Below are 23,194 nucleotides of genomic sequence, written 5' to 3' on the forward strand. Positions count from 1 at the left end.
CCCTCCTACTAGCACACTCTCCATCTAGTCCCATTATTTTTAATGGTTTAACTGAGGGGAGAGCAAGAGCAAGTTAGGCCTTGCCTGTAAACAAACCTGCATTGGTTTTAATTAAATCAGTTTAGTTCAACTGGTGCACATTTGGTTTATCGGTACTTTATTTTAATTTAGCTTACAACCTGTTTCCATAGGCCCTTCTTCAACTAAGGGCTTGTCTAAATGAAATAAGCTTGGGTGTGAATTTAAACTGCAATAGCTATTCTGCACTAATTCTCTTGGTACAGTTTAGCTCACTCCACTTCCATGTCATTCCAGCCTGTGAAATTCTCAATGGCTGGCCAAGCTAAAGGCTGGAGCAATGCCTAGTTGCTGACAGCTCTGTGAACTGCTGATTTCTGAATTTCGGACTGCATCTCTTCTCTCTGCATTCCCATTGATTTTTATTTATAATATGTCTGCACAGTTCTCCAGACTCAGTTGGTTCATTCCTCTGTACATCTGGGCACCAAGTCATGGTTTTATTTTTTTAACTGCAGTGATTTTTACATAAATGTCTTGGTTAATGTTTTAAAGAATATCGCCAACCCCAAAGAATAGCAGAAGCACGTGAGATAAACCTAGTGCAGTGCAAGCTTGCTTGCCATACTCAAAAAAATTATAAGACACTCATAAAACACAGCCCTGTGCAACACAGGTGCAAGCTGTGAAAGACTACACTTGGCATGAAATAATTTAGCTCCTATCCTTAGACAACTCAGGTGTCATGCCCCTGGTAACTTTCATTTTGAAAGGGATGGCTCACTGGCTGCTCCTGGCATCCTCCAAGTCTCTGAAGCCTTCTCTATTAACCAGGGTGAGGCTCTCTTCTCTGCTTTCACACAAAGTGAGCACACAGCTGGTAGTTATAATTCATGGCAGCTTTTCCTTTAGCCTTCTTGTCAACGATTGCCATCTCCCTGTCCATCACCACTGTGCTCCTGCAGCTGTTTAGGTAAGCATGAGAGTTCTTTCCAGTGGTCCAAATGTCCTGCAAAACCTTTGCCTGCCATAGTGGGAGAAGATGAACAGTGTGCAACCAAGGGAGGGTCAATGCCATTGATACCAACAGACCTGAAGCTATGGCTGCAAGTCTACCTTGTTCCTTAAATGAAAGGGGTGCAATTTCCTACCAATCCCAGGATCACAAACATTTCTGCACTACTCCACATGAACATTGGTAAGCCTGCCAAGATGGGCAACCATGCCTTTGAGCACAGCAGAGACATACCCCATCTTATTCATGAATTCATGGGAGGCAGATGGTAGGAATACAGATTCCATCCATTCCCCAACACTTCTGGGGATTCCCCCCAATACCCCACACAAAGATATCAATAAATTCTTGAGGGTAACAGGCCTCATGACATATGACTTCTGTAGCTTTTGGATAGTGAAGCACACCTCCATCACACTACGGCCAAATGCTGGTAAATAAAATGGGGGGCTTATATATTGGTGAGCTGATACTATGTCCCCGGGGTTCTGAAATAGCTGCTGGCCATTCCAAGCCCACAGCACAATCCTCTCCACTGGGTGATGTTCATTTCACAAGCCTAGCCATGGTGCTGCACTAAGTGAAGCTGATTCAAGAGAAGGTCTTCCAGAAGCAGCCAGCCTGTAGCTGTCTCCTCCTCATTGTCCTCCTGGTGCAGCTGCTGCAGCCAAAACCACAGCAAATGCTGCTCAAGAGGACACCAGCTGGCTTGCAAACAGCCCAGTCCAGCAGCAATACATCAAAACATATCAGCATAAGCTGCTTGATTATGCTAATGCACAATGGCCAGCACTGTTTCACCTTGGATAAGTGGGTAACAGTTTGAAAAGGGCACTAGCTGGCCCAAAATGAGACACATCATGGGAGGGTGGGAGAGGGAGGGACCATGATATAATTAGCATTTGAGCTAATGACCCCATAATTTGAGTTGATTCTACATATTTTCCAGCAAGCATCTCAGAATGCAGGAGCACAAAGGAGCTAGTCTACCATGCTGAGTGCGTACTGTGAAGGATGTTCATTCCCATTGTGCAGAAGCAGTAACTTGGAGTAAAATAAGAATCATCTGTCTGTGTATGGATACACCCACTCTGTACTTCACTCTAGGAAGAAGTTACCTAGCTGCATTTCACTGCAAGGCAAAGTGCCCCCCAAAACAGAAACACTTCTATATTAGTCAGTCAGTTTAGGAGCAGTGACTAATGTGTAAAAGGAGCAGATCTTCCAGATAAGAAGGGACAAGTTTTTATAGATTTGCTCAGAGTGAAGCCCCACAAAGGGCGATTTTTAAGGTTTCCTAGTAAAGAGTCTTGCTACGTGCATTTCCCTCCCACACCCAGCACTCAACCACTTGGCTTGGTTCCATTCATAGCATCACTAAATGCTAGAGGAGACAGTTGTATGTGTTGTGTGCTAAGTCATTTCATCCTCCTAATTACTAAACCAGAAAGGTCTGGAGCAGTCACTGCCAAGCCATTGTCAGTGGTAGTCTTGCTGGTAGTCCATACATCCATGGCAAGGGGTCTACAGACCCCACCACCTCCCCTTTTTCAGTTAAACGTTTGATAGTGATGGCACATCGTAGACCACGTGAAATGTTGAAGGTTGGCAGTGGTCTGTTTCCAAAGAGACAGGCAAGACAGAAACAAGAGGTGGTGAGTCAAATCTCAGTCTCTTTCTTTCCAAATGCCAATTCAGGGGCGTGGCTCTCACTGTTTTTTCCTGACATGGGTTCCTTTCATGCCTTGGGGCAGTCCTTATTTGCGTGCAATCAAAATAATCAGTCATGACCCATGATCATTGCACTGGTATAAGAAAAATTACATGAGATTAAGCAGCAGACATCCAGAACAAAATCATGAACAAAGCCTGAGAATTTGGGCTGCCATAATAGCTTCACTTGGAAGAAGAAATACATTAATAAAAATTGATTTAAGCTTATTTAGACTGATTTTAAACAGAATTTTGGCTTGTGATGGAGTTGAAGGACTATCTGAAATGAAACCCCACTAATTCTCTCTGCTCAGCAATGTTATTTTCTGCTTCTCTCCAGGAATACAGAATCTAAACGATCTGATGTTTAACAGGAAGAGCTATTACAGTAGCACTCAGGCACTTTGCTGAGTTAGGTTCCTGAATCCCCTGCAAAGGGGAGCATTTATGAACCTGCTGGGTATATACAGAGCCACAACAAACAGCTGTGCAGGTCTGCTGAAGGGGCTCTAGCTGTTTACTGCAGCTTTTAGGCCAAAGGGCACCACTTCACTCAGCTGGAGCACAGCTGATCAGAAGAGAAGCAACATCCTTTGAAGTAAAACCCATGAACAACCAAGTAGCTTGCTTTTAATTCGGCATCTCGCTGTGAATTAAATGGGTTGTGATCTACCCAGACACTGAATGACCCAGGTTCTACTGTAGACTGTAGAACCTTAAATTACCAAAGCATTTCAATATCTTGTCAAAACTATCATAAAGAAACAGATTAATGCTAATCCCTTGACCGTGTTTTTGCAAAATGCATGTCACCCAGGAGGCAGAAGTCTTAGGGGGCTGCTCCTACCATACTACAGTAACAGTGTTCAGCTGTACAGTTTCCTCTCAATGCCTGCCATATTGTGGTTTCTTCTGTCTTCTCAGCTGCCAGCTGTGGTTTGGTTTGAGAGACATCATCTGGGACAAGCAGATCTGAAAGGAATGGGCTGTATGAACTGATGCTGTTGAAACAGATGTGAACACTCCTCTGCACTCCTGGCCTGCTCAGTTGGGAGAGCGCCTCATTCTTCTTCAGAGATCTTGCTGATAAAAGGACCCACTTCTTTCACGGCTTGGCTGAATTCTGAAATGAGCTGTCAGCCTCCTTTCACTGGCTCAACCTTTAATGGTGATGACCTAAGTAACATCATCAGTTCATGCCAGGCAACAATGACATGTAGATGCAGCAGGGTTGTAGCTGCCCTTGTTTTCAGGACAGACAATTCTACGATGATTAATGACCATCATTACTTAATGATTAGGAGTTTTAAGTCTCCTCTATTTAGTTGTTTCTCAGATAACCCTTTAGATCCACCAGCAGCCAAAATTCTGTTTCAAATGAGTCCAAACATCCTTATGTCATATAGATGTCACACACACACACACACACACATACACACATCTTTTGGCTCTTTAAATGGCCTTTTAAAAACTTAACTATTCTTAAAGAACGTATGTAATTGGTTATTCAAGACAGCATTGTTTCTTCTTTATAATTCATTAAGGGATGATTCTTGGAAAGATGACTCAGTCTTTAAGCTTGGAAAAGTATTACTTTAGTATTACCTGATGCATATTTAAATTCCCCAATTAATAATGATATTCCATACTCAAATAGCTTATCTTTGTAATCAGCTTTAGCATGAACAGACCTGTAAGCATTTTAACATTTACACAGCAGTGGCATTAGGAAGTTATTACATTAGATGCTCACAGTAAGATATAAAATGCTTGCAAATGAACTTGACAAAAAAGGCAATCTTAAGAAAAAGGTTTTCACCTTTGATGGAAACATGAATTTAAAACTGAAAAAGGATTTTACAAGACAAATCACTCCCCTGGATGTTCTCCTTAGCCTCTGAAGAATGGAGATTTCAGAGAGTTTTTATAAAAGGAATTAAGTTTAATATTTCTCCTTTATGCAACTTTTAAATCAAAGCTCTTTCCTTGCAAAGGAGTATACAAAAGCCCACAGTATGATACAGTTTATGGCATAAGGCACTGATCATCATAACCTCTTTCATAAATATCCCGTATAGAGCATCCTTACCTTTTTAAGTCAAGACTCTTTCTAAACAAAAACTGTACTGTTGAAATCTTCTCTATGACCAACTGTCTTTGATAAGATATTCCTGTCAGCTTTGTGTTCCTTTTCTGACCCCAAGGGTGCATCCAGACAAATGTGCACGTGTGGGTTGCGGCACCACAAACAGCATGCGGTGAATGTGCAACTGTGTGCCGCACTGTAAATTTGCCCCATGGTGCCAAAATTTGGTACCAGGATGTCCCAATACAACAAAAAAACAAAAACAAAAACGCTGTGGTGCACAAGGCAGCAGCATGAACTACCAGAAACTGAACCTAGCCATCCATAGCCATGCTCTGGCTGCCAACCAGGCTCCATGCAACTAGATCAACACTGCTGCTGCCTCGGGAGGCCCCCAGGACCTCAGGTAAAGCTGCAAGGGCCAGCACAGGTTCGGGCTCCAGCCTCCCCAACCCCACCTGGGATAATTTGGTACGTGCTGGAGAGCACATGCAGGGGTGTGCCCTGGAGCACAAAGCAGAGGCACAAATGTGCACCATTGCTTTTTGTGCCCCTGGAAATGCATGCCTTTGCATCTGCGGATGTGCCCTAGAGTCCTTAGAGTTAAGATTTTCCATTTATAATGGAACCAGTTCCACCAGATAGTATATGAAAAGTGTGAATCGCAATAACACTCAAACCACAACATGAAAGAAAACAGGATAGAATGCTAAAGCAAAATAGGAGTAATAAAGCTGTATTACAGAGCACCTGTAACCACTGTCATTGATCGAACAACAGCAGATATCCCAACATCCTTCTCAATTTCAACAAAGCATGTATCTAAATAAGTAACTAAAAAACAAAAGAAGATAAATCATCTTTTTCTCCAAGCTCGGTATATATGAAATTAAAAGTGTGTTAATAGCATGTGATAAAAGCACAGGAAAGTTTACAGTATGCTAACATTGCAAGAACACGTTATTAATAATGGTATTTGCATTGACACTGTGGTCTTCCCCCTGCAAAACCTGAGTGGCTAATCTCATCTGTGGGCCTGATTCTCTGTTGCTTAATGTCTTGTGTTCCCTTCTACATCTCTACAAAGTAAGTGTCCAGTACTGCTAAATTTTGATATATGGGAGTGTTTTATAGCTACATTGCACAGATGCCCAAGGGGAAGGCAGTGCACCAGCCCACTGACTTCCAGGGTCCAAATGGGATGCAGTACCCCCCACACAACCTCTAGTCTTTAAAAAAGAAAAGTATTCTGCCTTCACACCTTGCAGCATGAACCCAGGAGCTCTAAGCTCTCCTTTCCTCTCTCCTAAGTATCCTGGTCAACATTCAGCCAGCAATGAATGGACACAGCTCAGTAGATCCCAATCCCTTCCTCACATCCTCTCTGCTCCTCACATCCTCTGCTTCCAGCTATCTGGGGACAATAAAGTAGGAACCATTGAGTGCCTGGGAAGTGCAGCAGCCTGAAAGGATGGAGGCCTAGGAGCAGAGGCATTTTTTGTGCTGACATAACAGGCATCACAGAGCACTCTTATGTTTTTTACATGGCTGCCTGCAATGGCAGGAGGCTGGACTCTATGGCCCAGGAGGTCACTTCCAGTCCCATGTTCCCACCAGTATTCAGATGTGTCAATGCATCTCTTGGGGAAATGGAGTATCCAGGGGAAACACCACCCTTCTGCTATGCTACCTCCTTTTAGTACTGCCAGCTTGTGCTACTGAGGGAGCTTTGGGATCCTCCCCTCACCTATACCCACATTGGAATTTGGGGGCTATAACAGGGACCTTTTAGCTCCCTGTTACAAAGATGGGATAATGCTGCTGAGAAGCTTCTTTCCACCCCTCCCACCCCACATAAGATGCGGTAGAAATAAGAGCTGGTGACTGCAAACGCAGACAGCATTCAGTAGGAGCCAGTGACTCATTAGATCTAAGGGCACACACCAAGGACAGGAAAAGATGACTCACCCAAGAGAAGGCGGCACCCTGCAGACAAATATAAAAAAGGAAACCACCTACAGCAGGGATGGGCTGGAAATGCAGCTGCCTGGACAGAGAGAGACAGAGAGAGACAGAGCACACAGAAAGCCATGTAGAGAGAGCTCTGAGATGGACGGCTGGCTTCCCCAAGAAGTTGGAAGGCTGGACTTAAAGCAACAGCGTTTGGTTTTCAGCTCTTAGAGAGTGATTGCCTTGGTTAGGCATCTTTCCAGTTACAAAAAGGACAGGGGGGTGGGGGAGGAAGCAGAGCAGAGGAAGAGCAAAATCCCAGACATCTGTTGATATTTAAAAAAGAACACCCAGATGAAGATAGGAGGACCAGCTAAAGTAGAGGGGCTGGGAAGACATAGGCCCCCCAAAAAAGGAATGGAGGCCTGAGGTGGCCTGGTGTTGCTGTGGGGCCAAGTGCCTCACCTACATGATAACCCATAATATCTGTGAGGCATGAGCACAGTTGTAAGGGAGGTCAGAGACCATAACTCTTAAAGCACCTGGGGCCTAGGTACCCCAAAGAAAAGCCTATCTGTTAAAAGATCCCCCTGCATTTTGGGCAGCCTCCCAATCATTTTTAAAACAATAGCAAGGCATGGCAGGTGAGCAGGAGGGAGCACACAGGTGTGGAAGAAATCAAACTTTGCGTTGTGGTTGTATTAGAATTGGCAGAGCCATCTGGGTTTATTTAAAGCTATACAAGTGATCACAAGGAGGGTTCTTACAGGAACTCTGACCTCTACAAGTTTACAAGCGTATTTATACTTTAGACACCAAGAAACGATGCAGGGTTTGGACAAAGAAACCTTGAGAGGAACCGGAAGAAGTTGATCATTTGTTTGTCACACGTAAGCAGTTTACTTATTCAGAAAAAAAAAACACTATGTTTTGGGAACCGTTATCAGCTTCTGGTTCGGGGGAAAGGAGGAGGTTAACATCTGCACACAGAGCTTAATATATCAGGACAAAACAAGGCATGAAGGTTTTTTCTTATCTTAGAACATTTTGAAACACATAGCATCAGCATCTTTTTCTCTTCTCTATCTCTCTCTTTGTCTCTCCTCTTAGTCAAGTAAGAGGCCTGGTTAAACTTATTTCCCCATAGGGGACACGAGACAGCAGGAACTGGGGGAAGGCATTATCGTGACACTTAGCCCCTGTGGCAGGTAAAGAGTAAAGTGGCAAGGCAACTTTGGAGTTCTTTGGAATCCTCTCCCAAGATTTTTGTCTAGGGTCCTGATTTCAGATCTCTCTTGAGAACCTCCTTGGCCTTGTAATGAAAGGCATGCAGTATTGAGGCGCTGGATCCACTTTGGGGGCTTACTGTACAACAAAAGTTCCTTCCTGAAATGACCTCTCTTGATTGCAACAGTTTCACTAACCTTATGCTATATCTAAATTGGGATTTTGGTGATAGGATGGATTAACAATGATGAAAAGACAACTTTGGAACTATCTAGAAACAGTTCACATCTTTGTCCTGTGTCTGTGTTGCAGATTTTATCTCAGCAACAGGTCCTATCCATTAGACAGCACCGCCTCAGGCTCAGCACATGCGTTAAACCCCCACTGTGAAACTGGTAAAGTTCTTAGCAGTGCTTCTCTGTAGAGAGTCAATTGGATTCCCTGTGTATCTTACTGCATGGTCTCAGTACCTGATGCATCCTCTTCAGACTTGTCAAGTGTTTTTCCATCTTCAGCCTCACTATCTGTAATAAGAAATGGTGCAAAAAAGAATACAGAAAAAATTGTAAAAAATGAAAACCAATAAATAAATAAATATAAAGCAATAAAAAGTCTCTTACAATAATCCTTATGAGCAGTTTGTAATCAACAGCAAGCAGTGCTAGGGCTCTGTGTTCATTTCTGTGGCTGAGGAAAAGAGACCTAATCAACTGCCATGCAGGCTGCTGTTTGTAGTGTGGCTATAGAAGATTTCTTCAGGACAACTGACTTGCTACTGGGTGGTCATAGGTTTTTTGTCACTAATAAACCAAGCTCAATTGCATCTGCATCAGAACCTGAGCCCGGATAGCTTCCAAAAGTGTTATGATCTTTTTATGTGGGAAAGCTTTTAGTAGGCAAGGTTAAGTCCTGGGGCACTCGAGAGTTCGTTGTTTATTGCATCATATTTTAATATTTTATCTGTTTTTTTATAAACTATCTGTTTTTCTATTGCAAGCTGCAGTGAGCCTTTTCTGGGGAGGGCAACGTATAAAGCTAATACATTTATAAATATGACTTGGCTCTTAGCCTTCTACTCTCACAGTTCAAAATGCTCTCCTTCTCCTTGAGATGGGGAAAGGGAAAGGGACCTGCCTATGGTCACTCAGAAGCTCATTGTTAGAGCTGAAAACAGAACCTAGCCATTCCCATCACTACTCCAGAGCTCTACCAGCTGGAAGACACTAATAAGGATGTGAAGACACTAGGCAGAAAGCAGAACTCTCCCTCCTAAGAAGCTTCCAAAAGCTTTTACACTTCAAGAGCCCAGAAGTGCAAATCACCCAGGGGCCATTTCTTCTAGGAACACCACTTCATGTCCCTTCTCTCTCACGATTAACTTCAGGAAAAAAGTTAGAAATACTTAACAAAAGTTAAAGATCATGAGAGCTGTTTTCCATTGAGCTGATTCACTGACATGGGAAATGGCTCACTATGGCTTAAAATGATTCTTCTTTTAGAAAACAGAACTAAAAGTGAACTCCTGGACCCCTATGGCCTGCTCCCAGAGTTGACAGGCAACCATTTATCTCAAAGCACCCAGTAAAACGTTCACTCTGTCCCACCTCTTGCATTACAGCCACAAAATACATGATAAAAAAGAACCAGCACTGCTTTGTGGAAAAGGAGGCAAGGGCACCACCAAAGCAGAACCTGCTCAAAGAATCCTAAGAGGCAGACTGAGCTCCATGCTACAGAGAAGGAAAACTTGCCCCTACCTCCCTACCACCCTTCCAAGGGTCTTGGAATTTTCCCTCAAGTAAGATTGTCAGTCTCAACCACAAATCTCAGGTGGATTTAACCCTAAGCGAATGAGCAGTACCTACCAGCCAGGAGTACCAGTGCACCCAAGCCAACTTCCCAGCTTGAGCTGCAGCCAACATCCATGGCTGGAGAGGAAGGTAAAAAAAGAACACCTTGCATACTCAAAAAACCCATTGGATATTAAGTTTCACCTACATGAATGTGGCTTTTTTATACATTCTTCTTACAGCATTACATGTAGCCTGTCAGAGCTATGTTAGAGTCAGGACCTATATAAGTCATCGTCCTTGACATACTAGGGGTTACTGAACCAAGGAACTGCTCAAGGAGGTCAAGCATAACAGTGCAACATGCCTATCTTGCGAAGTTCCCCGTCAGGAGTTTAATTGCTTGTGTTTATTTTCATGGGTGGTAGCAGAGGTAAGACAAACTGATCCATGTGGGATGATTGAAACTTGTAATAACGCCTCCTCCATCCTCCTACACAGAGGGGTGGAGCCACAGGAATAAGAAAAGCCAATAAATCTATCACTTGGGGCAAACAAAAAGAAAACGGGATAGGAGTAATCAGGGTTATAGAGTTTTGTAAAGGTTGTGTCTTTGTTGGAACTATGAGAACATTCACAAACGTTAGGAAAAATTAAAATAAAACAGACGGAGCACAAACCTTGGTGTTCAGGGTATAAGCTGACCTCTAACAGCTGGGACAAGGAAGTAACTTTCCTGATAAGTACATGAGGCTGAGATAGCATTTTGTACGCTTGTTCCTTTAGAGCGGTCAGTACTGGCCATTAGCTCAGAGCCCTCCTATCCTAGATGCCTGGCTGGTCTGCTCCTGTCAGGACGTTGGTTTACTGTGGATTCTCTGCTAACATATAGAAACTTAACTCCTGGGCCATAGAACAGAATACATTTTCTTTACTTGCTATCTGTTCTTCAGCTGGAGCCCTGAACCTGAACTGCTTACACTAAAGAGGGCAAAGGTGGCCAATCAGTCAGGGTCAAGATCAGGGTAGCCAATCATTTTGCCAGGATTAGGGTAAGAGTTAAGGAAGACAATCAGCTTGCCTGTCAGGTCAGGGCAAGGTGCTAGCCTGCCCTATCTTCTGCCTGACTGCAGGCTACCACAGCTAACCACCTCTCTGGTCACAGTTGGGGTGACTGACTAGTTTGCCAGGGTCCAGCTGGGAGTAGGTTTTAAAAATTATTGCTATACATGTACGAAGAGGGACTTAAACAGAAATGTTAAAAGACCAATAACAAGCGCTGTCCAATGTGAACACATTATAACACTTCTGCATTCTTACCTTGTTCATTCTTAATGTGATGAATGGGTTCAGTTTCAGGCTCAGTAGTATATTGCTGTTCAGGATGTCTACCTTCTCCACCTAAACAAATGCAATACAAAAACATGCATATAGATTCCCTCAGAGAAAAAAAAACAACCTAATACACAGGATGGCTGAGTCTCAAAACAAGCAACTCAGATTTATCTTCCTATGCACACATGCAACAAATTACCCCACTTATGTAGTAGATGCATCATTCAGTAAAACCTTGTACTGGTACAAAGGAAGAACAGCCTCCCTTCCCCCTCAAAACCAGCTCCCAACCTTCTCACCCAAACCTCCAGGTGAGTTGGAAGACTAAATCTACAGAGTCTGGACACAGGTATCAGAGCTGATCTTAGCTCAGGGGTGGGCAAAATATGGCCCATGGGCCGCATCCTGCCTGCCAGGGCATCTATCCAGCCCGCGGGACCCCTAAAAAATTTAGAAAATATTTCTCCACTCCTGACTGCCTCTGAAAGACAACAGAAGCCAGGAGCAGTAAGACCCAGGGGGAGCTGGCAGCAGAAGACAGGAGCTCAGCCCTGCCCACCCCCAGCCATTTCCCTGCTTCCTACCACCCCACCACCTGGCTCCCAGCTGCACTGCCAGACTGCAGCGCAGGGCCCCACCAGTATGGGGGGCAGGGGGGAGGTATGTGTGTGCAGGCAGGGGCAGAGTGTGTTTAAGTGTGTAGGCAAGGACAGAGCGTATGCGTGCATGTGTGTGCAGGCAGGAGCAGTGCGTGCACGTGTGTGCACACATGCATGCGTGCGCAGGTAGGGGTAGGGTGCGTGTGTGCATGTGTGTGCGTGCTTGTGTGCATGCACAGGGAGGGGCAGAGTGTGTGTGTGTGTGTGTGTGTGTGTAGGCAAGGGCAGAGTGTATGCATGTGTGTGTGTGCAGACAGGGGCAGAGTGAGTGTGCAGGAAGGGGCAGTGCATGCATGTGTGCAGGCAGGAGCAGAGTGTGTGTGTGTGTGCACAAGCTTGGGCAGGGGCAGAATGTCTGTTTGTGCAGACAAGGGCAGCGTGTGTGTGTGTGTGTGTGTGTGTGTGTGTGTGTGTGTGTGTACATACAGGCGAGGCAGTACATGTATGTGTGCAGGCAGGGGCAGAGTCTGTGTGTGTGTGTAAGCAAAAGCAAAGTGTGAGTGCGTGTGTTTGTAGGGTGAGTCCCACACGCACACCCCACCATATACACGCACCCACACCCCCCTGGCACTGCCATACACGCAGACCCCCACAGCCCCATCACACACCCCATCCACCCTCCCCCCACACAACTCCCACAAACCCCATACCCACCCACACCCCACATATCCACACACCTACATGGTCCCTCACCCCATATACGCACATCCCCCACAAACCTATACCCCCCCAATATACAAGAGTAAGACTTCATTTTAAACTATCATGCAATCATCTCTATGTACACTACACAAACACATGTAAGCCAGGACAAAAATATTTTTTGAAATCAAATTAATGAATGTCTTAGATGTTCACATTTTAAAATATAATTTAGTATTTTTCTGGTTCCAAGATGACAAAATCCCTTGCTGAATGAAGTACTTCTGGGAGCAAGGGGAGGGACTTCCCGTGCTAAAGGTCAGGGGTTAGGAGGCGGGACTTCTGGTCACATGATGGCAACAAGGGGACGGAGCACCTGTCAAGGGGTGGCGGCCCTTGACAGCTTGCCAAAACTCGGTAAGCAGCCCTCTAGTCGAAGTAACTGCCTGCCCCTCTCTTAGCTGGTAGCCGATTCACAAGAGGAAGAGGGATGTCATTTACCTGGGTATTACCACCATCATATTGCTAGAATGATGAGTCCCTTTCTGTAAGGGAGATCCCTGCCCTGTTACTGGAGAATCAGAGGGGCGAGTTAGAAAAAAATGGAAACTGCACCTTTAAGGCAAGCTCTGGGAGACTGGAAGAGGTGGGCCTTGGGGATATAAACCCAGTTCCAAGAACAAGGTAGGGGCATTCTGACCCAGGCAGAGCTGAAGGCAGGAGCTCCCTGCCAGGAGCTAACAGAAGTAGCACAGAGAACTGGAGACTGTAAACAGACCCAGGAGAGCGGTGATAGATATCTATAGCAGGTTTGGGATGGCAGCCAGAGAAGAGCTAGGGAAAAGCCACCCTAACTAGGACTGCTTGCAGAGTGGCCAAGCCCTAGTGGGACTGACTGACTGGAGGGCAGCAGGTCCCCTGCTTGCCACTTTTCCCTGCTGCCCTGCTTCCCTCCCCTGCGACCCAGCACAGCAGGGAACAGAGGAGCCGCGCAGAGAACCTCCTCACCACTGCTCCCCCCGCTCCTCCCCGCTGCCCCGGTGACGTGCCTCCTGTGCACAGGGCTGCAGTAAGGGCAGTGGGGCGGGGCTGTGCCCCCCAAAGCATCAGGGCAGGCGCTAGAGGCACATCATCAGGGCAGCAGGGAGGGAGCTAGCAGTGGCAAGGAATCCCCACGTGGCCCCGCTGTCCCCAGCTGTGCCAGGTCACACCTGCCAGGCTAAGGAGGCCACAGGGGAAGGAAGCACAGCCGGAGCTCAAGCCCGCAGCCTGCGCCTGCCCCAGGTACAGATCTGGGGGACGCGGGTCCATCCTGCCCCCTGGCAGCGCGTGCAGCAGCGGAGAACCGGCCCTCCCCCTCCCCCCAATGAGCCACCCATGGCCCTGTCCCACTGGGGCCCTGCACATGCGCGTTGTAGCCCCGGGCCCCAAGACCCACCCAGCTGAGCAGCAGCCCCAGCCCTGCCCAGCTCCCTCCCTACAGGTGCCTCAATCCCCCTCTCTGCCTGCTGGAGCTGCTCTGCAGGCTGCCTGGGGCCACATGCATGTCTACACAAATGGCACCCCATCTTTCCACGTTCCTCCCGCTCCCTCCCAGCAGGCTGGACCTCACCAACCTGCAGGGAGCTTATTGCAAAATGGCAAAATCCACAGGTTTATCTGGTAAAATGAGAAAACCATATTTGCCTCTGGTAAAAGGCAAAATCCACGGTTTACTCAGTTTTTCTGTGGGGAATGGAAAACCTGGATCCCTGCTCATCACACTAATATTCTCCAACATTTTGTTTTGCTGTCCATGGAGCTCTTAATATTTTTTAATAAAAGCATTTCTTGTGCTTCATGCCTCTGAAATTTTCTGTCAAGGTCCAACCTTCACAGCAACACATGGCTTTCATCCACACACGTCTGAATTTTTTTTTTCATGCTGACCCCTCTATTCTTCCAGATCCATGATACCTTTGCCATGGCTGTTCTTGCTACAGTGAATCCCCTTTGAATAGTCTATTCACATAAACATAGGCAAGCTATCTGGCTCTCACCAGGGACACCATAGGTTTAGTTGGGCTGAAACATGTCTGCCATCAGAAATGTCAGCTGCTGCATCGTGAACCTGCCTTCAGATTTAGCTTGTGGTGAAAAGCAACACTGGGAACCCAGCTACATTGTTGGCAAAGCCAGCAACAGGTATATTCTCAGATTTCAGAAAAACATTGTTTGAAATCTTTAGACTAAACTGTTCATTAAAAACCTAATCAACGCATCTGCCAATACATCAGGTACACAAAATGTATATATTAATCAGAGAGGCTCTACGCATTTTTATGTTCTTCTTTATCAAATGGAGAACCTGAGTTACAGAGCAGTGAAGTTGCTTGTTTCAGTCTAGACAGCAAATTGGTAGCAAAGGCAGGAAAAAAAACCCTAGTTATTTTATTTCTGGTTCTTAGTCCAATGCTCAATCCTCAACACCATTGAGGTTAAACCTCTTGTTTAACAGCTATATTAAACGACCAAAGGAAAGATTTCCTAAGAACACTGGAGCCTGACAATACCTGCCAAGTATACCTGCCAGGGAGCTACTATCAGCCCGGCACATCCTGAATAACCCAGGTCCCATTTCCCTCCATTTCCCCCAACCTCAAGCCACATGTAGCCTGTCAGAGCTATGAGAGAGCCAGCAGCTATGTAGGTCAATGCCCTTGACATACTAGGGGTTACCGAACCAAGGAACTGCTCAAAGAGGTCAAGCATAACAGTGCAACATGCCTATCTTGCGAAGTTCCCCGTCAGGAGTTTAATTGCTTGTGTTTATTTTCATGGGTGGTAGCAGAGGTAAGACAAACTGATCCATGTGGGATGATTGAAACTTGTAATAACGCCTCCTCCATCCTCCTACACAGAGGGGTGGAGCCACAGGAATAAGAAAAGCCAATAAATCTATCACTTGGGGCAAACAAAAAGAAAATGGGATAGGAGTAATCAGGGTTATAGAGTTTTGTAAAGGTTGTGTCTTTGTTGGAACTATGAGAACATTCACAAACGTTAGGAAAAATTAAAATAAAACAGACGGAGCACAAACCTTGGTGTTCAGGGTATAAGCTGACCTCTAACAGCTGGGACAAGGAAGTAACTTTCCTGATAAGTACATGAGGCTGAGATAGCATTTTGTACGAAAAGGGACTTAAACAGAAATGTTAAAAGACCAATAACAAGCGCTGTCCAATGTGAACACATTATAACACTTCTGCATTCTTACCCTGTTCATTCTTAATTTGATGAATGGGTTCAGTTTCAGGCTCAGTAGTATATTGCTGTTCAGGATGTCTACCTTCTCCACCTAAACAAATGCAATACAAAAACATGCATATAAATTCCCTCAGAGAAAAAAAACAACCTAATACACAGGATGGCTGAGTCTCAAAACAAGCAACTCAGTTTTATCTTCCTATGCACACATGCAACAAATTACCCAACTCATGTAGTAGATGCATCATTCAGTAAAACGTTGTGCTGATACAAAGGAAGAACAGCCTCCCTTCCCCCTCAAAACCAGCTCCCAACCTTCTCACCCAAATCTCCAGGTGGGTTGGAAGATTAAATCTACAGTCTGGACACAGGTATCAGAGCTAATATTAGCTCACGGGTGGGCAAACTATGGCCCACAAGCTGCATCCAGCCTGCCAGGGCATCTATCTAGCCCACGGGACCCCTAAAATTTTAGAAAATACTTCTCCACTCCTGACTGCCTCTCAAAAATGACAGAAGCCAGGGGCAGTAGGACCCAGGGGGAGCTGGCAGCAGAAGACAGGAGCTCAGCCCTGCCCACCCTCAGCCATTTCCCTGCTTCCTAACACCGCACCACCTGGCTCCTGGCTGCACTGCAGCACAGGGCCTCACCAGTATGGGGGGCGGGGCGGGGTATGTGTGTGCATGTGCAGACAGGGACAGAGAGTGTGTGTGCGCGCGTGTGCGTGTGCAGGAAAGGGCAGTACGTGTGTGCAAGCACAGGCAAGGGCAGAGTGTCTGTTTGTAGGCAAGGACAGTGCATGCATGTGCGTGCAGGCAGGGGCAGAGTCTGTGTGTGTGCGTAAACAGAAACAGAGTGTGTGCGTGTGTTTGTAGGGCAAGTCCCACATGCACACCCCACCATACACATGCACCCCACCCCACTTGCACTGCCATACATGCAGACCCCCACAGCCCCCTCACATACCCCATCCACCCTCCCCCCACACAGGTCCCCACAAACCCCATACCCACCCATGCCCCACATATCCACACACCTACATGCTCCCTCTCCTTATAAACCCACACCCCCCCCACAAACCTATACCCACCCTCCTCCCCCCAATATACAAGAGTAAGACTTCATTTTAAACTATCATGCAGTCATCTCTATGTACACTACAAATGCAAGTAAGTCAGGACAAAAATATTTTTTGAAATCAAATTAATGAATGTTTTAGATGTTCACATGTTTGCATTTTAAAATATAATTTGATATTATTCTGGCTCCAAGATGACAAAACCCCTTGCTGAATGGAGTATTTCTGGTTCTTAGTCCAATGCTCAATCCTCCGCACCAGTTCACCTCTTGTTTAACAGCTATATTAAACGACCAAAGGAAAGATTTCCTAAGAACACTGAAGCCTGACAATACCTGCCAGGAAGCTCCTATCAACCCAGCACATGCTGCATAACCCATATCCCCTGTTTCCCTCCATTTCTCCCAACCCCAAGCCACCTATCCTCTACACCCCCAGTGCTCACCCACCCTTCCTCTCATGCCAGGACTTCTATGTATCATTACTGTTGCCTCCCCATAAAGCAAGGTCTCACATTCCCCTCTCCAAACATATACCAAGAGTTGCATGCAAGCCCCACTCCCCTCTAACTCCTCATTCTCCTTCTGATATGTCTATGTGCAACCCCACCACTGCCTCCATTTGCCTTCATGACTAGGGACCTACCAAATTCACAACTACAAGCAGATAAAAGGGTGGGAAGCCCTGCAGTCTTAGAGTATGGAGGGGATGGGAGGGGTTGTGGAGCAGGCGGCTTGGAGACAGCTGCACTGTGGTCCCAGACCACCTGTTGCAGGCAGCAGAGAGGCTGCAAACCAGGTCCACCGCGCCTGGCCCAGCTTGCTGAGTGTGAGTACCCGGGCCAGGACTCTGTGGATGGAGGTGCAGCCTGCTGCCTGCCTGCTATAGTGGCCTGGATGTAGCAGCCCACCCCTCCGCACCCTGCGCCTCTCCCCCCCTCCCCCCAAGCTCCCCATGCCCATGCTCCAAGACTACAGGGCTTCCCACACTTTTCTTTGTTTGCAGGGCAAGTTTTTTGGAGTTTTTTTTACAAGACGCTGCTTGGGGATGTTCCAAAACCTTGGCTCAATTACCCTGTTTAAGCCCAAGGAAACCATTAATCCACACTTAATAAGGTGTGGATTAATGACTTCCCTGGGCTTAGTCAGGGTAATTTCCCTCCAGACATGAGTATACTCTCAGGAAAGCAGCCATCCCCCTGGAATCACATCAGCCTGGACTATTCAAGTAAAGACAAAATTCTTCAGAGCACCTAAGTGAGTGCAAGCAGCCAGAATTCACCCAGTGGTGCTCCTTCTAGGGCCTGCAAAGTCACTAGCAACTTCTGAGAAGTTGAGCCTATGTGACTCTACAGAAAAAAAGCCAGTGTTAAAGGCAAGGTATGAGAGCAGAACAATTAAAAAAAAAGCCTAACACTCTATTTTATTCATTAAATTTCAATGGAAGCATTAAATTTCTGACAATTTTATTTCTTTATCCAAAGATTCACACTAGAAAAGTTCAGTTTATTTCTCATATAAAAGATTCAGCCACAAAGTCCACATACTGTCATATGACTCAAGGTTTCTACTCACACAACACAAAATAGCCAACAGCAAATTGTCAGTGCAAATAGTTTGCAAGCAACTAACTATCACAAACTGGGGGGGTGTCTTTTTTTAATGACTGAATTAATGCTTACAAATGACAAATGTTATTCAAAGACTCTGGCAAAGTGCAATCAAAGAAAGGAGTTAATTTAATGCAGAAAATTAAGTAAATAGGACATTGGCAGGTTCTAAAAGGGAATTTTGGAATTTCTGGCTCTCAATCATATACTCAGACAAAGAGACCAAGCTTGTGATCTTATGACAATACCTCAAGATGCATTTCAGAAATATAACAAGTTCTGTTTTCAGCAAAACTTTTGCTGTGAAAACTCCACCATGAATCTTTGCAAGGGTTGTACCTAGAGTATAATGAGCCTGCAAGTTCAGAATAAAATAGGATCATTTACCTGGCAGTCTTGAGGAAATCCAACTGGGAAGAAGACCTTAAAAATAAAATAGATGCATCATTCTCTGCAGATGTAGTGAGTTTAGAAGGAGAAATAAGGTAAAAGTGAGGCACAGGCACAAAGTAGCACCAAATTCTGGCTTAACAAATACAAAGAACATACCAGATTTTACATGCATATTAAAATATATAAATACATGCATTTGTATTTTATTTGTAACCCTGAAGACAGACAGACAAACACTGCAGGGACTATGATGACTGTATTAGAGTACAGGCAAACAAATAATTTATATCAAGTTAACGGGACAGAGACCTACTGCAGAACAGCCAAGGTGCTTGCTCTTATCCCACAATAACTGAAAGCTAAATCAGGGCAGCTGAGCCTCCTTTCATCTGTAGCTAAACTTCTACACTTTGAGCTCTCATTTGCTGCACAGTAAAGAAACTGTCTCTCTGGAGCAGCTGATGTGCTAAGTCATAGAATCATAGAAAATGAGGGTTGGAAGAGACCTCAGGAGGTCACATCTAGCCCAACCCCCTGCTCAAAGCAGGACCAGCCCCAACTACATCATCTCAGCCGAGGCTTTGTCTAGCTGAGTCTTAAAAACCTCCAAGGATGGAGATTCCACCATCTCTCTGGGTAACCTGTTACAGTGCTCTACTACCTTTCTTATGAGAAAATTTTTCTTAATATCTAACCTAAATTTCCCTTGCTGCAACTTGAGACCAGTGCTCTTTGTCCTGTCACCTGTCACCACTGAGAACAGTCTAGCTCCATCCTCTTTGGAACCTCCCTTCAGGTAGCTGAAGGCTGCAATTAAATCTCCCCCACCCCAGTTTTCTCTCCTCCAGACTAAATAAGCCCAGTTCCCTCAGCCTCTCCTCACAAGTCATTTTTATGAGGAGACCATTTTATGAGGAGACCATCCCCCTAACCAGTTTTGTTGCCCTCTGCTGGACTCTCTCCAATTTGTCCACATCCTTTCTGAAGTGGGGAGCCTAACACTGAACACAGTACTCCAGATGTGGCCTCACCAGTGCCAAATAGAGGGGAATAATTACTTCTCTGGATCTGCTGGCAACGTTCCTACTAATGCAGCCCAGTATGCCATTAGCCTTCTTCACAATAAGGGTGCACTCTTGGCTCATCTTCAGCTTACTGCAATTCCCAGATGTTTTGAGGGTCCTGGTACCCTGTGAGCTTGCTGCAATTTGCTTGTTCACACCCCTCAACAACTCCACAGTGACTCTGCATGATGAAGTCCCACAGAGCTCAACAGGAGTTCTCCACACAGACTACCTGCTGACTCAAGAACAATGTGTGTGCTTTCTTTTCAGGATGGGAAGATGTGCATGTCTTCCCCAAGCCAGGATTCAGCCCTTGGTATCAACCTAATTGTAGTTATCAGAGAGATATGGCCTCTTCTTTCTTAGTCCCCTGGCTAGGGGCTATGATGGCATAGTGAATAAGCAAGGATGGGAGCTTGAGATTTGCTCTAGACCCATGCTGAAGGTAGCTGCCCAATGACCCATCTGTACACAGGTACCTTGTCTTTTGGACTGTGGAGTCCAAGGCAGCAGGACTTGATGCTGGCCACATCACTCCCTTAGATGCCACTGGCTGCAAAAACAGGCATGCCACAATCATGCCAGCTTAACAGGCCATATAGACTAGAGGGAACCTTTTAACCTTTAAGGCCACTTTAACTCTTTGTACAGCTGGAAATGGCTGAAGTTCAAGTCAAATGCATCCCCCTCTTGGTGTAGATCTGTGATGCTCAGCTGTCTTATTGTACAAAGGGCAGGGAGCATCTGCACAAAGGGAAGGTGGTGCCTTCAGCCCCTCCGTGCCAGGCACCCTGTGCACTGACCTGCAGGGATTATATAGAAGCAGAGGCATGGAAACTACACGGACCCACAGGCTGACTCCCCAAAGCACACATTCAGACACGTGGCATAGCCTCATATTCCAGCAGAGCATCAAATGCTTAACTCAGCCTGAGAGGAGAAATCTGCAAATGCAAACTACCAAAGTTCCTCTGTGTACAGCCCAGGGCCAAGGTGTGCCAAGATATGCCCATGGTCCAAGAGCTGGCCCTACAGAAGTTAAAGTGCATTTGTTCTCAAGCCCCCCAACCTAAGAAGGAAATAAGCTATGCTTATTGGTACAAGCAGAATTCAAATGCATCTGAATGTGCAATAAGTAGGGACCTACCAAAATTGTGGTCTCAGGGAAAATGTTAGATCAAGCGTCATCCACTAAAAATGATGGGCTCCACAATTTTGGTGGGCTCACTGCAAAAAAAAAAGACTTACCAGAAAGCAGAGAAAAGGGTGAGAAGCCCTGCAGTCTTGGAGCACAGGATGGGGGAGCAAATGCCAGGCTGAGCCTGTGATGTAGGCTCAGTGCAGGCACCAATCTGGGGCTGCTTAGGGAAGCAACAGGGTTTTGGCACCATCTTTTAAGCAGCCAGAGGCATCCTGCTGGAGCATGCTGCAGCCAGAGGAGGATTGAGCAGGATGAATAGTGAGCAAAAATTATCCAAGAGGGCCAAATACATTTCAGCTCTAGACTGTGTAAGACATTATCCTTCAGGGACCTTGCATGCAGATGAAGGCAAATTGTTCTCTACTGCCTGCAACATGTCTCTGGATATGTCAAGGAAAACCAATATAGACTGACACTTAAACTGCTTGCAGACATTAAAAAAAAGGCCCTTTACTGGAAGAAGCAGACAAAACATACCAAATGCTGCCAGTTTTCCATGTGTGAACAAGCTTCACCAAAACTATCTCCCTGCAGTGATCGCTTCACATATACAGTCCACAAAGTCTGCATTGGCAGAGTATGAATCCTTCTCTATTGTGGCCAATGAAGCCACCAACCCACAAGATAACTACATGCTGCACATCCTATTTGTACCTGGGAGCCGGACAGACCAGGACCTGCCTGTTTTTCAGAGCCGGTCCACCTCACATCTGTCAATTTTTCTACGCTGGCTCAGGCTGTAGTGAAGGCAGTTGTCAACTATGGCTTAGAATTTAACAAGATCTCAGCATGTCTGTCCAACAATGCCATGTACATGTGCAAGGCTTCCTCTGATATGCTTCAGGAAATGATGCCCAGGGCAGTTTACGTCACCTGCAATGTGCATATTCTGTTTTTAGTAAGTGACGTCTGGCATATGCAGCTCCCCAATGTGGATAGGGAAGGGACCTCGGAAGATCATCGGGTCCAGCCCCCTACACCAGGCAGGAAAGACAGCTAGAGTCAGGTGACCCCAGAAATGTGACTGCCCAGTCTCCTCTTGAAGATTTCCAGGGTAGGCTATTGCACCACCTCTGGAGGGAGTTTAGTCTGCAGTCTGGACACTCTAACTAAGAAGAACTTTTTCCTAATGTTGAGCCTGAAACAGTTTTCCAGGAGTTTGTGGCCATTACTCCTGGTTTTCCCCAAGAGTACCCTGGTGAACAGTTGTTCACTGAGCCCTTGATGTACTCCTCAGATGTAGTGGTAAACTACTACCAAGTCCCCTCTCGGCCTTCTCTTTTTCAGGCTGAAGAGTCTCATGTCCTTCAGCCTTTCTTTGTATGGCTTGCCGTGCAAGTGTCTGATCATACGAGTGTCCCTTCTCTGGACTTTATCAAGCATTACCACGTCATTGTTAAAGTGGAGCACGCAAAGCTGGATGCAGTACTCCAGCTGTGGTCTTGCCAATGATGAATAGAGCGGAATAATCACTTCCTTGCTTTTGCTGGAGATGCATTGATTGATGCATGCCAAAGTATTATTTGCCCTGCTGGCTACAGCGTTGCACTGCCGGCTCATATTCATACTGTGGTCCATTATTACCTCTAGATCCCTTTCATTCATAGTGCTGGTGAAGTTGGTGTTGCCCAGCCTGTAGGTGTGCAGGAAATTGTTCATCCCCAGGTGGAGCGCTTTACATTTCTTGATGATGAACCTCATCTGGTTCCAACTCACCCAACCAGGCTACAGATACAGGTGGATCTAGACAATCTTCAAGCATGACCATGCTTCCCCATAACTTGGTGTCATCCACGAACGTGGCCAGTGAGCTCTTCACCCCCACATCCAAATCATTAATAAAGGTGTTAAACAGTACTGGACCAAGCAACGACCCCTGTGGGACACCACTGGCCACTTCTCGCCAAGACGACACACATTCATTAGGACTATCTGGGTCCTACCCCACAGCCAGCTTCATACCCACGCTAAGCTCACAATCCTCCAATTTTCTTGTGAGACCGTTGTGGGACACCAGATCAAAGGCTTTTTGGAAGTCAAGGTATATGATGTCAATCTCTTCTCTCTTATCTTAATTTCATAAGCCATTTCAGTTTAGAATTTAACAGAATGTTTAGACTGCTTAGCTTAATCAGGGTAATTGCGCCAGTTTGGGGCCACCTGCCAA

The 23,194-nt window shown here is 45.8% G+C and overlaps 1 protein-coding gene across 5 annotated transcripts in view; it reads right to left on the reverse strand.

Moving 5' to 3' along the window:
• The window catches only part of LOC102572302 (CD48 antigen), a 64,577-nt gene that overhangs the window by 6,532 nt on the left and 34,851 nt on the right, over window positions 1-23,194 (reverse strand). For 2 of the 5 annotated variants that reach the window (XM_059720484.1, XM_059720483.1), the window contains exons 5-8: window positions 18,757-18,792; window positions 15,692-15,772; window positions 11,120-11,200; window positions 8,480-8,533 (exon numbers count right to left, since the gene is read on the reverse strand). In XM_059720484.1, coding sequence (XP_059576467.1) covers window positions 8,480-8,533; window positions 11,120-11,200; window positions 15,692-15,772; window positions 18,757-18,792 — 252 coding nt within the window. Of the gene's footprint in view, window positions 1-7,478; window positions 8,534-11,119; window positions 11,201-15,691; window positions 15,773-18,756; window positions 18,793-23,194 lie in introns of those variants that run through there. The other 3 variants (XM_059720487.1, XM_059720485.1, XM_059720486.1) reach the window with 2 other exon arrangements.

Source organism: Alligator mississippiensis, chromosome 1, assembly GCF_030867095.1.
Source record: "Alligator mississippiensis isolate rAllMis1 chromosome 1, rAllMis1, whole genome shotgun sequence".
NCBI classification, from domain to species: Eukaryota; Metazoa; Chordata; order Crocodylia; family Alligatoridae; genus Alligator; species Alligator mississippiensis.